Raw genomic sequence first — 19,039 nt, 5'->3', positions numbered from 1 at the left:
AGAAGAAGTGGCTATAGAGTTGCCCTCGTTCTTTGCAGGCCAAGCAAAGCTACTAGCCAGTTTTGCTGGTCTCCCACCCTAATTACCTCAGGTCAGGGGACTACAGAAAGGATAAAAGACATCTGAAGGCCCTGTTTAGGGAAGTTTTTAATGTTTAATGCTGTATTGTGTTTTTAATATTCGGTTGGGAGCCGCCCAGAGTGGCTGGGGAAACCCAGCCAGATGGGCAGGAGTATAAATAACAAATTAGTAGTAGTAGTAATAGTAGTAGTAAAGCAGAGTCTTTTCAGCTGTCACTCCTACTACCCATAGGTTTGCTTCACCTTTCTGGTAAAGTCTTCCGTCTGGTTAAAGACCGGGACTTGGTCACAATCAAAGATGTCATGGTTGCTTCACCTGAAGTCTCCCAGCTTCTTGAGGCTAATGGTCAGCTTCTGGCTAGAGGAAAAGCAGCTATCTTGGAGTAGTCCCCCTGGAGACTCCCTTGGCTTCCCCCTAGGTTCTGCATTGTCTTCGCCCCCTGGCAAATGACTGACTCCACAGACAGTTCTCTGCCAGGACTTATATACAGTATACTTCAGCCAGAACCCTCTGACCAATCATAAGTTTCTCCCTGGAATTCTGAACCCTCAATGACCTATAACTAGAATCCTGAGTCCTCATTGATCTGAAACAATGGTTTGGGATAGGATGGTCTGAGCGATGGTTTGGGATAGAATGCCCTCTGAAGGACCTTGCCACCAGCCGACCCTTTTCTATTCACCTGAGCCATATAAAAAGCTGGATTCTGTTGCACCCGAAACGGGAAAGCCTTGCAATTACATAACAAATGCACCTATTCTGAACAGCTATGCTGCTTCTTGGCAAACATACTTTGTATCTTTTCTGGTTCTGAAGGTTGTTAAAAAGGTAAAGGGACCCCTGACCATTAGGTCCAGTCATGGCCGACTCTGGGGTTGTGGCGCTCATCTCACTTTATTGGCCGAGGGAGCCAGCGTACAGCTTCTGGGTCATGTGGCCAGCATGACTAAGCCGCTTCTGGAGAACCAGAGCAGCGCACGGAAACGCCGTTTATCTTCCCGCCAAAGTGGTACCTATTTATCTACTTGCGCTTTGATGTGCTTTAGACCTGCTCGGTTGGCAGGACATCTATTTCCCATAGTGGAATCTCATGTTACGTACCGTCCTCCTTGTGAACGCTGCGGCTTACAAGCTCCGCTAACCCGGAAGTAGATGCCCCTTCTTGCGAACTTTGCCCCGGGATGTAAGCCGAAGTCACGCGCCAGCAGCGAAAGCGCCATTAGTGAAAGCGCACTTAATGTTATGAGCGGTTTGGGGTTATATACGGACTTCCGGAACGGATTATGTTCGTAACCTGAGGTACCACTGTACTATGCTCACCAGAAGTGGGTTAATCCCTCTTCCCAGAACAACTCCGAGAATCATAGCTCTGTGAGGGAATGGGGGTCTCTTAACAACTCTCAGACCCTTTATGAACTACAGTTCCCAGGGGGAAGCCATGACTGTTAAAGTGATATTGTACTGTTTTAAATGGCTAATGCAGGTGGGTGTATGGAAAGTATATACAGTGGAACCTCGGGTTACATACGCTTCAGGTTACAGACTCTGTTAACCCAGAAATATTACCTCAGGTTGAGAACTTTGCTTCAGGATGAGAATAGAAATCGTGCTCCGGCGGCGCAGCGGCAGCAGGAGGCCCCATTAGCTAAAGTGGTGCTTCGGGTTAAGTACGGACCTCTGGAACGAATTAAGTACTTAACCCGAGGTACCACTGTACAGATATGGCCAGTCTACTATTACTTGGTTCCTTTTTAGGGTCAAGCTCCCTTAAACACTGCTTCCAACAATATAAGCTTCCAAAAATATAAGCTATTGTGCATTTAATTTATGAATTGCTTCCCATGACACTGAAGCAATTTACAATTTAATCAATTGCTACCCCCCACATTTCATTTATTTCTTACTACTTTATTACATTTTATACCGCACCATTTCTCCAAGGAGCTCAAAGAGGCATGCACGGTCCTCTCCCCCCCCCTTTTATATTCACAACGACCTTGTGAGGTAGGTTTGGCTCAGAGTTGGCGGCTTGTCGCCCGAGGTTACACCATTAACTTCACAGCCCAGCAGGGGTGGGGGTGGATTTGAACTCGGGTCTCCCCGGTCCACCGCCCTAACCACTGTGCCACACTGCCCACTGCACAGCAGGATCGCATCACACTCACTTTGTGGGGTGGAGAGCCCTTTAACAGAACTTTCAAATATTTTTCTCTGTGTGTAGTTCTCTCTGACCCTCCTCCATCTCTATTCCATGGTAAATAGTGGGAAATGTTATGAGTGTCTTTTTGCCGCTGTAGTGACCACAAAGTATTGTTTTCGACCTCATTGTTTTTGAAAATGCAGGCATACATTCTGGCAGGGAGTGAGATTGGGGGCTGAGAAAGAATTTCCAAAATACGTGGCATATAATCACTGGCTTGTTCTGTGTTCTTTCCTTCCCCCATATCTGTCTCGATGCCAACTTAATAGCTCAGCCAACTGGTTAAAGTTCTTATGGCAGCCGTCTTCCCGGTTCCATTTTCCAGCTTCTTGCAAAATTGCTGAGGAGGTTAGAGGGTAAATATTTCATTACCTCTTGATTTATTTGTCTAGAAGCCAGTTTTAGTCAACCCGCCGTGGTTTTGTTGAGCTGGCGCTTGGAATGAGATCTGTGCAACGGCTTTAAAATGTTGTTGTGGGTTTCTCCAAGAGGCTTCAAATCCCCAAGAGGCCTTGCATCCCAAAAATACGCTCCCCTGCCAACTACCTTCAGGATTTGAACCGAAATATTTGATTTGGGTGTGTGTAAGCAGCTGAAGAAATAAATCTTAGGCTGTAATTCTATACATGTTTAACTGGCATGAAGCCCCATTGTACTTTTTAAGTATATTTGCACAGTGTCATGCTGATACTGTGATTTAAACACACTGCCCAATTTGCGTATGATCACCTTAGGACCATTAATTTCAGTGGGTCTACTCTTGAGTAAAACTTATAGAGCTATAGACCAGTCTGTTCAAACAGCTGTGAAGCGTTACTTGGAATTTTTGTAAACATTTCTAAGAATGACAACTCAACGGCAAATACTTCCATTGTGTGCATTTTAATGTGTGTGTTTTTTAGCGGGCGGGGACTGAAAATCAACACAGATTTAGCAGAGAATTTTAAGAGAATCTATATTATTTAATGCATTTATATCTCACCTTACATGGTGGCATACATGGTTCTCTTTTCTCTGTGTTTAATCCTCACAACAAACTTTTGAGGTAGGTTAAGCCAAAAGGCCCTGACTGGCCCAAGGGCACCCAGTGAGCAGGGCGCCAGGCGCATTTTGCACCTAAAGATTCTCCTCAAAAAGTCTGGGTGGCATTTTTTTGCACCCGGCTGACACTCAAGGATTACTGAAACAGATGTGCTTTGAAGACTTGAAGTATATGTTAAAGATAGACAATATGTTAAGGAATAAAAAAATATATATCTAGTAGCACCTTATAGACCAACTAAGTTTATATCTGAAGAAGTGTGCATGCACACGAAAGCTTATACCAGAAAAAACTTAGCTGGTCTATAAGGTGCTACTAGACAATTCAAATTTTTTTTTCCACCTGTGTCAGACCACCACGGCTACCTATCTGAATCTTGAATATGTTAAGGAATTTAACAAAAAAGAGTAGAGTGTTTTGAAAACTGAAGTTTGGTACCAGTATTTTTACCGTAAAGACCAAAATATACATGTATTAACAGTTTCTGCTAAAAATGTGATATTAACAATAGGTCACTTATGTAAATTGCATATTACCGTATTTTTCGTCCCATAGGACGCTCCATCCCATAGGACGCACCTTGTTTTTTTGGGGGGGAAATAAAGGAAAATTTCCCCAGCGCCAGCCTCCAAGCCAGGTCGGGGAGCAGCGGGATGGTGGTGCTGCGCCTCCCCGCTGTCCCCCGAGCTTGTGGGGCTGGCCGATGTCTGCCCGAAGCGCGGGGCGCTTTGCTTCAGCGCGCGCCGGGCAGCAGGCTGCTATTCGCAGCCTAGGGAGCCCTGCAGGAAGTCCCGCAGGCTCCCCAGGCTTACTGATAGCTTCCTGAAGCCTGGAGAGTGAGAGGGGTCGGTCTCGCTCTCCAAGCTTCAGTGAAAGCCTGTATTCGCCCCATAGGACGCACACAGATTTCCCCTTCATTTTTGGAGGGGAAAAAGTGCGTCCTATAGGGCGAAAAATACGATAATTCATTCTTATCAAAATAATAACTAAAAAGTGTTGCTGACCCCCTCCCCCAGAGGTGACTAGGCATTCTGTTTTGGTGCCCACAACCCAGGTCCCAGAAGCTATTTGGCTCCTAGCTTTTCTATCCCAGTTTCTAACACTGCCACTGAGCTTCATGGCTTACTGGGAGATTTGAACCCTGGTCTCCCAGGTCCTAGCGTGACACTCTAACCAGTATACAACACTGACTGTGGACTAGTATTTCTTATTTATTTATTCAGTTTTATAGACCGCCCTTTATGAAAAGATCCCAGGGCGGTGTACAACTATAAGAACACATGTTATGGAGCACAATAAAATAACAATAATAATAATAATAATAATAATAATAATAATAATAATAATGACGAGACTAGCTTCTGAAATCATAATCCCTAGGAAATGTGAAATCAAATTTCACAAACCTTTTGGGAGGGGTGTTTCTTAAAAAAAAAGTTTTTTTTAAAAAATTGATTTTTAAAAATATATATTTATTTGTTTACTGCAGGGAATGGAAGTGTACTCTGGAAAGAGCACTTGAAGTTCCCTGTGAGCAAGAACAACTTTGGAGGATAGCCTGTGTGGACTGCTGGAGGCGCTGAACCTTTCTCCCCACTTAAGCAGAGCTTCGCATTTGGCCGATGTTTTCTGGGCCCAGACAACCAGCTGTTGTTTTGGGGCCTCAAGATGGCCTCCCTCGCAAGCGTCCAGAATTTGGAGAATGCTGACGGTGTCGCCGCCTCTGCTTCTCTCCTGGAGGAGAAGCCCAAAAGCAAAGGGTTTTTACAGCTCGGCTCCTTCTTCCATTCCCGGAACGAGAAGTACGTCATCGCCAGGAGCGAAAGCGTCCCGGAGGAGAACGTTTTGAAGATCACCATCACCGAAACCACTGTCATTGAGTCGGACCTGGGCATCTGGAACTCCCATGCACTCATCTACCTCACCTTGTGGTTTTTCTTCAGCTTTTGCACACTTTTTCTTAACAAGTACATCCTTTCACTGCTGGAAGGGGAGCCGAGCATGCTGGGTAAATACTTCTTTCAGGGGGTCAAACCAGACAACCTTTTGGGTTCCTTCCTGCTCTACAATGCAGGCGTCTCTCAACTTACTCAGGGGTTACATTCCAGGGATAGGGCACGAAGCCACAACCACATATAGTCAAAACACTTTAGGTCCCATGGCAGGCGGGATTGCTAAACTCTTTTTTCTCAGACGCCCACCCTGTCTCCCTCCCCCTTTTAATTTTAATATTTGTCCAGCTGAATGCGCCCAAATTAAATGCACGTAAGTTGTGAGCTACCTCTTCTACGTTCCTATGGCTCTGTGAAAATGGTCTGGGGAACCTTTGGCCTTCCAGATGTTGACAAGCTACAGCTCCCATCATCCTGAGGGTTGCAGTTTAGCAGCATCTGGAAGGCAAAAGGTTCCCCACACCTTGTTTTGGTCAGGGTGGGGAGGCTCCAGATCTTGCCACACTACAACTCCCATCATCCCTGACTGTTGGCCATGCGGACTGGGGCTGAGGGACTCCTTCAGCATCTGTGGGGACACCAGTTCCCCATCCCTGGTGTACAAAATGATTTGGATCTAGACTAAGTTTTTAGTCCCTTTGAAACTAACAGGACTGGAGTTAGAGCAGGCCTGCTCACTTGATGTCCATGGTACTACTACAACCTGACTAACATAGTTTGGAGCAAACCTTTATACATGTATTTGTGTGTGTTGTTCTTTTAAGTGGCAAGCTGATGGTTGCAACCAGTATACATGGTTTATTTGTGTGTCTTTGAGTAACACTGGGATATATATCTTGTGTTGTATCCAGACAACAGCCCACCTGCACTATGTATTTAAAGCAGCATTTAAACATTTGTGGCCTCTCCCAGAGAATCCTGGGAGCAGTAGTTTGTTAAAGGGTGCTGAGAGATGTTGAAGAGGCCCCAGTTCCCCTCACAGGGCTACAGTTCCCAGAATTCCCTGGGAAGAAGCCTTGATGATTAAACCGCTCTAGGAACTGAAGCTATGTAAGTCTCCCCCAGCCCTACATGGAGATGCCTGGGCCTTTTGCATGAGAAGAAGATGCTATGCCACTGAGCCCTCCCCACCAATATGGTAAGATGAGGCCCAGGGTCTATGGGGTGTTTGAATGTTCAAGCCCCAAATTTACCATAGAGCATAACCAAGCCTTCCATGCAGGTTTTTTGAGTGGGAGGGAGAGCAAGGGGGGAGGTAAGGATCTGTCTCATTCTGGCTCTGATCCTCCCAGGCGCCGTTCAGATGCTGTCTACCACTTTCATCGGCTGTGTCAAAATGTTTGTCCCTTGCTGCCTCTACCAACACAAGACCCGCGTCTCATACCCTCCCAACTTCCTCATGATCATGTTGTTTGTCGGGCTGATGAGGTAAGAAGTGGCTAGAAATCTTTCTAAGGCAGGGATGGCGAAACCACCGTTCCTTTTCCCAGTGTCCAAAAAAGAGGTGGTATCTTTCATCAGCAATAAAAAAAATGCAATAAAGTAATCTAAAGGTCACACACACTCTTTCACCTCGCATCTTGTCTCTGGACCTCTGTTTCAACGCAAAGGAGAATGTCCACCTGAGCAGCTAGAATGGGGATTTTTAATCCTAAAGGCCATATTCACTTATGGGCAACATTCTGAGGGCCCCATGCTAGGGGTGGATGCGGCCAGAAGTTTTTTTTTTTTTAAAGTGGCCAGGGCAACACATGTAAATTTTTACCTTTCCCCGCTAAGCTAGCTTACACACACACACACACACACACACATTATGAATTCAAAGACATAATCTGGCCAGGCAAAAATGCTTGAAGAGAGTTCTGAGGGCCAGATAGTGAGGACTGGAGGGCCACATTTGGCATGCAAGACTGAGGTTGCTGACCCCTAAGGAGAGGTGTGCTTGTCATTTATTTATTTTTTCATAAATATATATATATGCAATAATGTGGCTACTTTATCTCTCGCATTGGGATGAACAGATTCAAGTCTGCTTCACTTTTGCATGTGTTCATTTGTCAGTCTGTGAATTTCTTTTAAAAATTGCATGAGAATCCATACTTCAGTCCCTATTTAAATATGTCATTCTGAATATATTTTCTCAAAAATATGCCTTTCTAAAGATACATTTCCCCCTGAAAGTGTGCATATCTAAACATGTTGTAAGCAGCTGAGAATGGGTGTTTTGCTTTTATACACACAAAAAACAAAACAAAACTGTGTTATTTAAAACTTTGTTACCCCTCTTCTCTTTTCAGGTTTGCAACTGTGGTCTTGGGCCTAGTCAGTCTGAAAAACGTAGCTGTCTCCTTTGCTGAGACAGTGAAAAGCTCCGCCCCCATTTTTACCGTCATCATGTCCCGCATGATTTTAGGAGAGTACACAGGTAAGTCTTGCTGAAACTTAGGCTGCATCTACACTATCCATTTAAAGCTGTATCACATCACTTTAAACAGTAATGGCTTCCTCCAAAGCCTCCTCTGTTAAGCTCTGAGAGTTGTTAAGAGCCCCCATTCCCCTCATACAGCTACAACTCCAAGAGTTCCCTGAGAGCAAGGAATTGTCTGTAATACCACTCTGGAAAAGGTAGCTCTTGCGAAGCCCCTTGCAAAGGCTCACCTACTGTCTTTGGGATATGCCCACCTGTCAAACTTTGCCCAGGTGGAACCAGAAGGGGACAAGGGGAAATAAGGCTCCAGACCACCAGCCAAATCCACTTGCAAGCCAGGCCGTTGGAGCAGCAAATCCTATGTGTGAAGAAAGGCTCCCTTCTCTTTGTCCTGATCTGTCCATCCTAAATCTCAACAGGTCAGCCCAGTCTCTGGTCCCTGAGCTTACATAACCAAATGCTAAGCAGCTTTGGAAATATGGCCATTTCCTGATTTATTGCCTTTAAAAATGCAGTGTGTATTTTTTTTTAACCTGTTTTTGTTTGGATCTGTTTTTCCCCTCTTTGCTTGCGTCCCTCTCCCTCTCCGATCAACCCCTTCGCCCTACAAAGGATTGCTCGTAAACCTGTCTCTTCTCCCCGTCATGGGAGGGCTCGCTTTGTGCACTGCGACGGAGCTGAGCTTCAACGTCCTAGGCTTCTCGGCAGCTTTGTCTACAAACATCATGGACTGGTAAGTACTGTATTTTTCCGTATATAACATGCCTCCGTGTATAAGACGACCCCTATTTTTTAGGACCGCAAAAAATAAATAAATTGGGGGGGGGATTGCCCAAATTCTGCTGGCTGCTGCCACCAATTGCCCGTCCCCCCCTCTGCTATTCGTGTAGAAGACTACCCACAATTTTGGCCTATTATTTCTAAGGGAAAAAAATAGAGTCTTATACATGGGAAAATATGGTATATTGGAGACTGCAGACAGAAGTGTGTGAGATGAGTGTGTGTGTAGAAGAAAGAGAGAGAGATAGACAGGTAGACCAAGAGAGAGAGAGAAAGAGAGTTTCCTGTGGCTGTTAATGTGCATATGTCCGTGTGCATGTAGTAGATATAGATATGAATCACAGGTGTTTTATTTGAGTTATAGGGGCCGGGCCAGAGGACCTTTTAGGTCCCTTTCAACTCCTAACAGTTCTATAATTCCATTAATTCTGTTCATGGTATGCAGGCATCCCCCCCACTTACACGACGGGAGTTACGTTCCAGGCCCCTGCGTGCCTAGAAAGTGGAATCGTGTAAAGTGGGGAGCACCCCACTTGAATAGGGAGGGCACATGGGGAGGAGAGAGAGAGAGACCCACCCTGGAAATTGCTTGCAGCTGCTGCCCAGCCTGTACCGAGCCTGCCTGCCTCCCTGAAGGCAGCCAGCGCACACAGCGGCTGTGGCTGGCCACGGAGGGGGGGGCCCAGGAAAGGTGCCCAGCGAAACTGGTGCCAGGATGCACCTGCATGGCAGAGGCAGAGAAAAGGTCCCCCCCCCCCGTGCCGCTGGTTGATCAAAGGCTGCCCTCCCTCAATCCAGCAGCAGCCCCGAGTGACTTCCGGGCAGCAGCCCTGAGCAAGGGAAGGCCCATTTATTCATTTAGTTATTTATTTCACGGCATGTGAAATAGTTGTGCGTGAGTAGGGTGTGCATGAGTGGAGGGGGGTGCACCTGTAATGTATTTCTGTTTCTGTTCCTAAATTTATTTATCTGCTTACTGCATTTATAGCCTACCTTCCCACAAAGGAAGTGCTCTGTCAGGAGTGCTCTGGTGGTGTTTCCTGCTAGGCAGGGGGTTGGACTCGATGGCCCTTGTGGCCTCTTCCAACTCTATGATTCTATTCTATGATTCTAAAGGGGCTCAATGTGGCTTAACACAGTTTTCCTTGCAACAGCCCTGTGAGGTAGGTTAGGCTGAGAATTAGCGGCAGGCCTCAGGCCACCCTGAGTTGTGCAACTTGGTCGGAGACCTTTGTGTAGCAGCAAGTCTAATAAATGATAATAATCATTCCACGCACACACACATATACGCCTGCACGCACACACAAACCGTGTTCCTTCTCATAAACAAACGTGTGGTTTCCTCCCCCCTTGCAGCTTGCAGAACGTTTTCTCAAAAAAACTGCTCAGCGGAGACAAGTATCGCTTCTCGTAAGTACCTGTCGTATTTCAGAAACCAAAAGCCCCTCCACGTTGATGAACCATTGGCGAGTCCTTCTTGTTTTGCCAGCTCCCTCAGAGGACAGCAGCCAGTTTAGGAGGGCTCTCAGAACCGTCCTAAATCCATCTCTTTCTTCACAGAGGTCTTAGTGAGTTCCTTGGCTCCTAGCATGTGAGAGGGCTAGGTTTCTTCTCATCGTTTGGGTTACTGCGAGGGTTTTCCATGTGATGCCCTTCAGGTGTCGTTGGACTCCAACTCGCATCAGCCCAAGACAGCACGGATTATTGAGGATTAGACAAAATCAGGGAGGAGAAGGCTATCCGTGGCTGCTAATAATAATAATAAAAATAAAATTTTATTTATATCCCACCCTCCCCAGCCGAAGCTGGGCTCAGAGCTGCTAACAACAATAAAAGTAACACAGCATTCTAAAATCAATTCATTCTAAAATCAATTCAAATCAGATTAATGGCAACCATTGGGCTAGAGTTCTGTCAGGATTGCCAAAGGAGGGGGTCAGACTGTGCCTTGGCCAAAGGCCTGGTGGAACAGTTCTGTCTTGCAGGCCCTGCGGAAAGATGTCAAGTCCCGCAGGGCCCTAGTCTCTTGTTCCACCAGATCAGCAATGACTCTGTTCTGCTTTCACTTTTGAATGCCTCTGAGTCGGCTGGGAATCACTAGTGGCGAGAGTTGCTCTTGTGCTCAGTTCCTGTCATTGGGTTTCCTCAGAGCCATCTGGTTGGCCACTGTGAGAACAGAATGCTGGACCAGATGGGCCACTTGGCCCGACCCAGCAGCTTCTTCCCCCCTCTTTATCTCACACGCTTTTGACCAACATCTGTGTTTTCTCTGGACTGAGCTGCCTGTTACAGGACAAAGGGCCTTTTGGTTCTCCGCCCAGGGCTAATCAAGCTTCCCCTGACCTCTGATTTACTGGACGTGATCAGATAAGCATGCAAAGCAGGCTGTAGCTGCCCTCTGAAAGAAGCTTGCTTGTTCCTATGTTGAATTTTTGTTTCATTTAGCAGGATTTGTATCTAAAAGAATTAAGCAGGTCTCTAAGCCTGGGGTGTGGAATTTCTAGCCCAGGACCTAAACGGGGCCTAGTAAGGGTTCCAGTTTGGCACCCAAGGCTATTTTCCCTAAGCGTGTCCACCTGACATCATATATGGGGCAAGGAGAGAAAAATCTGGATTGGCTGCGCAACTGCTTTCCATGTGGGAAGCTTGGTCACTCATTCAATCCCCTCTGAAAGCAGGCTCCCATTTTCAGAGTGATCGACAATCTATTTCCTCTCATAGAGCTGAAATTCCCAGAGTGGTTTCCCAGTCTCCAGGGAACTCTGGGAACTGTACCACTTTTAACAGTGATGGCTTTCCCTGAAGAATCCTGGGAACTGTAGTTTGTTAAGGGGAGCTGAAAGTTGTTAGGAGGACCCTGTTCCCCTCCCAGAGCTACAGTTCCCAGAATTCCCTGGGTAGTGCCACTCTGGAAATGGGGGGAATAGGAGTCTCCTAACAACTCTCTGCTCCCATAAAAAATTACAGCTTCCTGGATTCTTTGGGGAAAGCCATGACTGTTAAATTGGCATGTTGCTACTGTAAATCTATAGTGCAGCTGGAGCGTTTTGTATGTGTTGATGCCCAGCATAAGCCATGCACCTTCCATTCATTTAAAGCTCATTCCCCACCCCCTCAAAAAGTATCCTGGGAACTGTAGTTTATTCATATGGAGCTACAATTCCCAGCACCTTTAACTAACCACACTTCATGCTTTAAAAGTATGATGGGTAAATACATCCTCTCCCTGTGAGAGCAGAGAGCAACTGAAACAAAGGAACAGAGAAACCAGTACGTCACATCCGTTTCCCTTCTCCTGTGAGACTTCCAATAGCCTGGAATCCCTGGAATGTAAACAGAGTCCTGTGACTCCAAAGGCAGCTGCTCAGTGGCAAACAGAAACTAACAAGGAACCGTACATATGGACCACTGCTGTGGGTAACCCTTCATCGCTCTGTCACAGCTTGTTTTGTTTTGCTTTTAAAGATCATCTCCAGTTTCAGCAGTGTATTGAGTTTGGGTGTCTCCCGTTTCGTCCTTCTGACTGTTATTTCCATTGCAGCCCATGCAAAATGCTAATTTCACTTGATTAATTCTCCCCAACCAACACCACTTCCATAGCGCCCCTGAGCTTCAGTTCTACACCAGTGCAGCCGCGGTGATCATGCTGATTCCAGCCTGGATCTTTTTCATGGTGAGATTTTTTGTGCATTCTTCCCCCTCCAACCCCACTATAAACGAAGAGTCCTGCTCCATTTTCAAAGCACCCAAATTCAAATATTGCCTCTGTTACTAAGCAGCCGTAAACAAGCTAGGGTCCCCCGGCCTCTACTTGCCTCCTCCAGATCTGCAGTATGGGAAGAAGAATGCCAGCTTGTATCAGGCTGTTGTGGGGATTATACTGACATGCTGTACGTAAAGGGCTCTGATCGCCATAAAGCAAGGATGGGGAGGGAACCTGTGGACTCTGACTTCTAGCAATGAAGGGCCAGAGCTTAATGACAGAGCATCAGCTTGGCATGCAGAAGGTGCCAGGTTCAATCCCTGGCCTCTCCAGGTAGGGCTGGGTGAGATCCATGTCTGAAATCCTGGAGAGCTGCTGCCAGTCAGTGTGTAAACAGCACTGAGCTAGATGGACTAATGGTCTGGCTCCGTACAAGGCAGCTTTGTGTGTTCATATGAAACCTTATAGGTGGTGTATTTTGTCTGCATCCATCAGCAGGCCACAATTTTTCTCCCTGCTGTTCAAAAAGGAAACTGTCTTTGAAACATCCCTGTAAGAAATCTGTCCCTAGGAGAATTATGCGGGGAGCAATACTGCACATAATGGAAACCATCTAAATCTGAATAGAAAAACGCACATGAGTGTCCAGAATCTGAAAACCTGGAGAGCTGCTGCCAACCAGAGTCAATAATACTGAGCTTAGGTGATCAATGGTCTTACTCAGTACAAGGCAGCTTCCTGTGTTTCCTTACTTTTCAGCGATCCCTTTTCTGTGCATTTTAATGAAGCCTTCACTGCCTCTCATCTATCTTCCTTTTTGTTTTCTTTTTCCTTTCTTCTTAGGACGTTCCAGTAATTGGGAGAAGCGGGAAGAGCTTCCAGTACAACCAGGACGTCGTCGTGCTGCTTCTGATAGACGGAGTGCTGTTTCATCTCCAAAGTGTTACGGCCTATGCCTTGATGGGAAAGATTTCCCCTGTGACTTTCAGGTTAAGAATCCCCCTTGCATTTTGTCTTGGGCTTTTTGAAAAAAAGATTTGTGTGCATATATTTAAACAATGGATTTCCTTGCCTTTTTGACCAGAGATGGGTCTCTTATGGCGCCTTACACCAGGTGACCACTGGCAGTAGGTTGAGATCTGCTGCCTGGTAGGTCAACCCTAAGGGTGCGGAGGGTGGCCTTTTCAGTGGTGGTGCCCTGTCTGTGGAATGCTTGCCCCAGGGAGACCTGCCTGGAGCCATCCTTGTCCATCTGCAGATGCCAGACTAAGGCCTTTGGTTAATTAACACGGTCTCCCATGGTGGTGTTCGTATTTTCGTAGAGTGGGTAGGACTTTGCAACTGGATGAGTGTTTTATGGGTTTTGAAAGTTTTCTGGTTCTAATTTGATTTAATTTTGTTGTGGTTTATCTTGTCAAGTTGCTCTGGCGTTTTGTCTTCAGTATAAAGTGACTGGTGAATGTTGTTAATACCAACAGCGAATAATAATAATAGGTTGCTGGATAATTTGCAGTACACGGGCAAAAGTTTCCTTATTTACCTGCTGTTTTAACGAGCGAGAAAGACAGCATAGCGGGCTGCAAGGTCTGCCAACGTGGTGCCCGTGGGCACAATCTTAGCCCTTCCCTATATTGGAAGCTGAAGCTTAACAATGGCCATGGAGCAGAAGAGCCAGGGCTAAAACTCCTGAATGCAAACATATTTGCATTGTTTGGCCCTTGTGGGGGACAGGAAGGAGGCATAGCTCAGTAGTAGAGCATCTGCTTCGGAAGCAGAAGGTCTCCAGTTCAATTCCCCATCGCATCTCCAGGTAGGTCTAGCATTGCATACAACCCAGTGAGTCTCCCCGGAGCATAATGTAGGCCCCATGCGTTTCAAGCACCACTATACCACTTTAAGTGGTCATGGCTTCCCCCAAAGGATCCTGGGAGCTGTAGTTTGCAAAGGGTGCTGCAAGTTGTTAGGAGAGCCCTATTCTCCTCACAGAGCTACACTTCACAGAGTATCCTGCGAAGGAGGATTGGTTGATAAACCACTTTGGGTCGTGCACCTTTGTGAGGGTGAAGAAAGCCATAAACAGCTGTAAACTGCTGGGTCTTGCCGATAAAACTCAGGAGCCAGGAGGAGATAAGAGTCCCATGATTTATTACTTTACAAGCAATAGGTTCAGCAGGTAACCCACAGAAATCTGAACGCTGTCCTGGGGGGCCATTTATAAGTTTCTTACACAAAGGATTCCAAATTCTTCCAATCATATGCATAGAAACATTTTCCATTACACCATCATTTTCTTCAAGCGATAGGCTATCAATTTGGGGGGCCCCTGGGGTCCCCCCTCAAGGGGAAGGGGGGATCTATTAACAGCTCTTGGCACCCTTAACAAGCTACAGCTCCCGGGATTATTTGATGGGGAAAGGCCTGACAGTTGAAAGCAATGTGATGGATGCAGCTCTACAGTTCTCTGTCTCACCCAGTCTGTTGACGTGCTCTGGGAGCCTAGCTCTGTTTTTCTGACCTTGTTTCTTACTCCATCTTCCTCTCCGTTTCCAGCGTTGCCAGCACGGTGAAGCACGCCCTGTCCATCTGGCTGAGCATCATTGTGTTTGGCAACAAGATCACCAGCCTCTCGGCCATCGGGACTGTCCTGGTGACGATTGGGGTTCTGCTCTATAACAAGGCCAAGCAGCACCAGCAAGAGACCATTCAGAGCCTGGCAGCAGCTTCTCCTCCCCAGGCTTCCCAGAGCTTGAATGAAGACACCGAACCACTGATTCCCAAGGACTTGAAGCCCTACGAATGAGGCCACCCTCTGTCCCTCTGCCACAACTTTGCTGCAGAGAAGCATGGGGTGTTTTTATTGGGGGTGGGGTGTCAAGTATACAATCCCAGCGATTAACGGGGCTGTGGGCACTTGCGGGGGGCAAGGCCTTTTTTCTGCGGTTGAGAAAAACGAGTTGCATGTCAGCATACAGAGAGACAGAGAGAGCTCTTTGAGAAGTGGATGTATAGAATGGAAACGTATGGACTTTTGACTCTGTCTAAAGAGCGTGCAAAATGACAGGCGGTTGCCCAGACTCCACCAAAGCAATGTGAAATACAGCAGGTTTCCCCGTCGTCGGCACAGCACCGCCGACCCATTTCTTCCGTTGCAGGGACTTGAGCTGAAACGTATGCGTTTCGAAAAGACTACGAAGCAACGGTCACTGGGGATAGGGGAAGGTCAGCCACCACTTCAGCCCAAAAGCCCAAGACGGTCAAGATCGTTGTTTTCTGGAGATTCAAAACCAGCAAAAGGTGGACCGGTTTCGGGCTGCGGGGATTCTTAACCACTAGCATGTTGCGTGACAGATGTGCACCCCATCATCCCCGAGCCCCAAACACACAATGGATTGAAAAGGGGGGATACCACTGTCTCTCACTTTCTCTTATTGGCAAAACCCTCCAGAGACCTTTCAGCCATCAAAGAGATGATATCATCAGTTCTGATAGCAATCCTCCACACATACACAATTTTGGTAGCAATCTTCTTTTACACACACACATACCCCAAGTTTAATTTCTAGGTGCCTTCTGAAATGTACATTATTAAAAGCATGGCTGGGAAATACTTTGCACTAGAGATCAGGTAGGTGGGCAGTTTTGAACGTCTTATCTCACCCCATCTTCAGTTTTGAGACTGTGTAGGTAGGCAATAAATAACAGACTCTTGGAAAATGTGGGGATACCAGCTTGATACACATAGCAAAGCTTGCTTCTGAGAATTATGAATTGGGAACCAAAGGAGGGAGAAGCAGGGTCCCTTTTGTTTTAAACGGAAGAAAGAAAAATGAGGAAAAAATGGCAGAGGGGTTCCTACCTTCTCATGAGGTTTCAGGTTAGTTCACAAGGTTGTAACAGCGGGGTGGGGGGTTAGGACACTGGGGTTTTTCAGTTCTGTCCTGGGTAAATGGCTGTAGTCAACACTAGCACAGCCAGAAGTTTGCATTGAGAAGGAAGCAGAGGCTGGTGGGTTGTAGCCCCTGCTTGCCCTACTTAGAGGAGACCCACCAAAGTTAATAAGCAGGACTCACTTATTTCACTGAGTCTTCTCTGAGTAGAGCTAAAGTTGGATGCAGCCCATAGGAGCAAAGGAAGCTGATTCATACTGTGTCAGCTCAGTGTTGTCTGCACTGACAGGCAGCAACTCCATTTTTCAGACAGGACTGTTCCCAGTCTTACCTGGAGATTCCAGGGGTTGAACCTTAGGCATGCAAAGCAGATGCTGTAACACCTGAGCCGCATCCTTCCAGGTAGAAGGTGACAGGACAGACTCTCTGCCTGTGAACTCACAAGTAAACAGCAGCAAGCCAGCATAGACCGTGGTCTAAGATTTGGCATGATTTTGAGTAGGTTTGCATGAAATTTTGTACACCGCCTTGCAAGGACAATTGCACCCTAAAAGGCATTTTATAAGTTATATACAGTGCCATCCTAATGATGTCTACTCAGAAGTAAGCCTTCCTTAATTCAGTGGGGCTTCCTCCCAGGTAGGCATGGTATAGGATTGCAGCCTGTAAGAATGAATTAAAATAGGTCTTTGCTATCTATGTTTTGTGCTGGATAGAACGGGAAAGAGGGAGAGAGCCCATAAGCTAGGACCTCCCTGGCCCACAGAGATGTGGTTGCAAATGGCAGAGTAAACAGGCTTAACTTTAGGGTTGCGCTGCCCAATACTGTTTAGTTTTGTGTTACATTTCAGCAGGGACACCTGCCCTTTTGCAAAAAAAGCAAAAAAAAAAAAGAAAGCTGTGTGTCATGAGCCACAAGAACACCAGCCACTTTGCTACAGCTCAACGGAGGCTGGTCCATCTGGGCGCGTTGCCCCACCAACCTCAGCCGGCCGCCACCTGCCTGCCTTCTTACTTGCAGCAAGACCAGGAGGTGGTAGTGGCTGTCATTCTCAGTGTTTCCTCTGGAGACAAAACAAGAATTGGCTGGCTCTGGCTGCCATTGGCTCTGGCGCCACCTACTGTTGGGCTCCCTGCTTTCCGCCCTACCAGACACTACTGGCAGGACTGCCAGCTGGTAAATTTTTACCCAAGTCTGCCAATCACCAGCTAGTTTAACATCGCCATCCTATGCATGCCTGCTAAGAAATAAGCCTTGCTGAGTTATCCGGGGCTTACTCCCAGGTATGTGTGTATAGGATTGCTGCCAAAGTGAAACGCAACCATAGCTGTGAAGACAAGCATTTTGTCTGTTACAGATGTTAGACCCGCATATCACAGTAGGTGCCACTTTAGGGGGTGTTCACTCCCACGTGTAAGAGAAATAGGAGTACCTCTTTCAAGCTGACATATTTTTGTGTGTTATCAGTATTTCATGCTGTAGTTGTGTGTGTTTTTAATTAGCCACGCGATGAACGGGGGAACTTTTTTAAAAAAAAAAACTTATCAGAAAGCTTTTTGTTGGGTAAGCAAATCAATTAACTGATACTAAATATTTAACAAGTGAATGTTTGGTTGAGGAGTTGCCAACTTTTTCAGGCCTGTCTGCTCCACTGCCTCCAGTCACCTTTTCCCCTGTTCAGCCCTGCCCTCAAGGCCCAGAAATAGAGAACGTGTGTATTTGCATACTTTGTTTTTTTCCCGAGGGCTCTGTGTAAAAGTCAGATCCGGTAGTAGAGCCTTGAAAAGAGTTGAAAGAGGAAGTGGGAAAGAGTGCCTCTCTATCAGCATCCTCCTTCAGCTCTATGTATCTTTCAAAGTGGGGGTAGGGAGGGAAGGTAACCACCCTCACCAGCTTGTGACAGAGGAAACAGTGAGTGGATAGGGCAAGGGGCTCAGAGGCTTTTTGGGCGCCTGAAGACCTCAAGAGCCCTATGATGCCTGTGGGTGTCATGTTGGCAACTGATGGTTTAATCACTAAGCATTCCAGCATGAATCCTTATAAACAGCATGTCTGTGTTTCAGCATTGCATGGGCTTTGCAATAAGAATGACCTCAAATGGTCAGGTTCAGGATGATTGTATTAATCTATAAGATACCTCATCCCATGAGCCCTGCCTCAGCCTCTGGGCTGCCCAGAAAGAGGCATAGCCTAGCTACAGACAAAACTGGTTTAGCCACAGATTCCTCCCCTAGCAATCATGGGAAAGATAGTTCCAAGAAACAAATTACTAAGAGAATCAACATAATTCTCGGCCCTCTTCTCAAGCTACAATTTCCAAGTCTACCAGGGAAACAGTGACAGTTAAGCCCCTCATGGCCATCGAACCAATTTATGTCTGTGCTGTGGAACAGTGCTGCCACAGTTGGCCAGGGATGATGGGAGTTGTAGTCCAGCAGCATCTGGGGACCTAAGGTAGTCAGTGTTTGACGGTGTTTTAATCAAAGATGATGTTTCTGGGAAATGCCTGCAATTTAGAGAAATAGTTCACCTTTGTTACCCAGAAAATGACAAGATTTTTTTTTCCTGCGGAAACTTGAACACACAATCTCTCATGGGTGCGCTTTTTTTTTTTTTGCGACGGGGCCAAACTTTAAGTATATTGGGATACCAATATGAAAATAAAAGTGTATGCAATACATAATTGAGTATGTTCACTCTTCCAGTATTGACTTAATGTGGAACGTCCACTCGCTTTATAAACCTGCTTTCAAGCACAACCAATTTAATGTAACTGTGACATCCGCTTAAAGTCTCCAAATGGACCGATCCTGTGGATGAGCTTTTGCTACCTGCATAAGAGGCAAAAATACAAGCTGCAATGTTGTTGTTTTTACAGGAAAGAAACCTGTAACTGTACATAATCCTGTTTTTGTTCACTGTATCTTCTAAGAATTCTCCTTTGGTAAATAAAAACAAAACCATG

The 19,039-nt window shown here is 46.3% G+C and overlaps 1 protein-coding gene across 3 annotated transcripts in view; it reads left to right on the top strand.

Annotated features, from left to right (window-relative positions):
* The window catches only part of SLC35E2B (solute carrier family 35 member E2B), a 25,596-nt gene extending 6,557 nt beyond the window's left edge, over positions 1-19,039 (top strand). For 2 of the 3 annotated variants that reach the window (XM_081923743.1, XM_081923742.1), the window contains exons 2-9: positions 4,813-5,331; positions 6,568-6,703; positions 7,573-7,700; positions 8,316-8,436; positions 9,840-9,893; positions 12,084-12,156; positions 13,030-13,175; positions 14,737-19,039. In XM_081923743.1, coding sequence (XP_081779869.1) covers positions 4,992-5,331; positions 6,568-6,703; positions 7,573-7,700; positions 8,316-8,436; positions 9,840-9,893; positions 12,084-12,156; positions 13,030-13,175; positions 14,737-14,986 — 1,248 coding nt within the window. In that variant the 5' untranslated portion in view covers positions 4,813-4,991 and the 3' untranslated portion in view covers positions 14,987-19,039. Of the gene's footprint in view, positions 1-2,562; positions 2,638-4,812; positions 5,332-6,567; positions 6,704-7,572; positions 7,701-8,315; positions 8,437-9,839; positions 9,894-12,083; positions 12,157-13,029; positions 13,176-14,736 lie in introns of those variants that run through there. The other variant, XM_081923744.1, reaches the window with a different exon arrangement.

Source organism: Podarcis melisellensis, assembly GCF_964234715.1.
Source record: "Podarcis melisellensis genome assembly, chromosome: 8".
NCBI classification, from domain to species: Eukaryota; Metazoa; Chordata; class Lepidosauria; order Squamata; family Lacertidae; genus Podarcis; species Podarcis melisellensis.
Note: the sequence above shows the minus strand (reverse complement) of the source record. Positions and strands in the feature narration are given on the sequence as shown.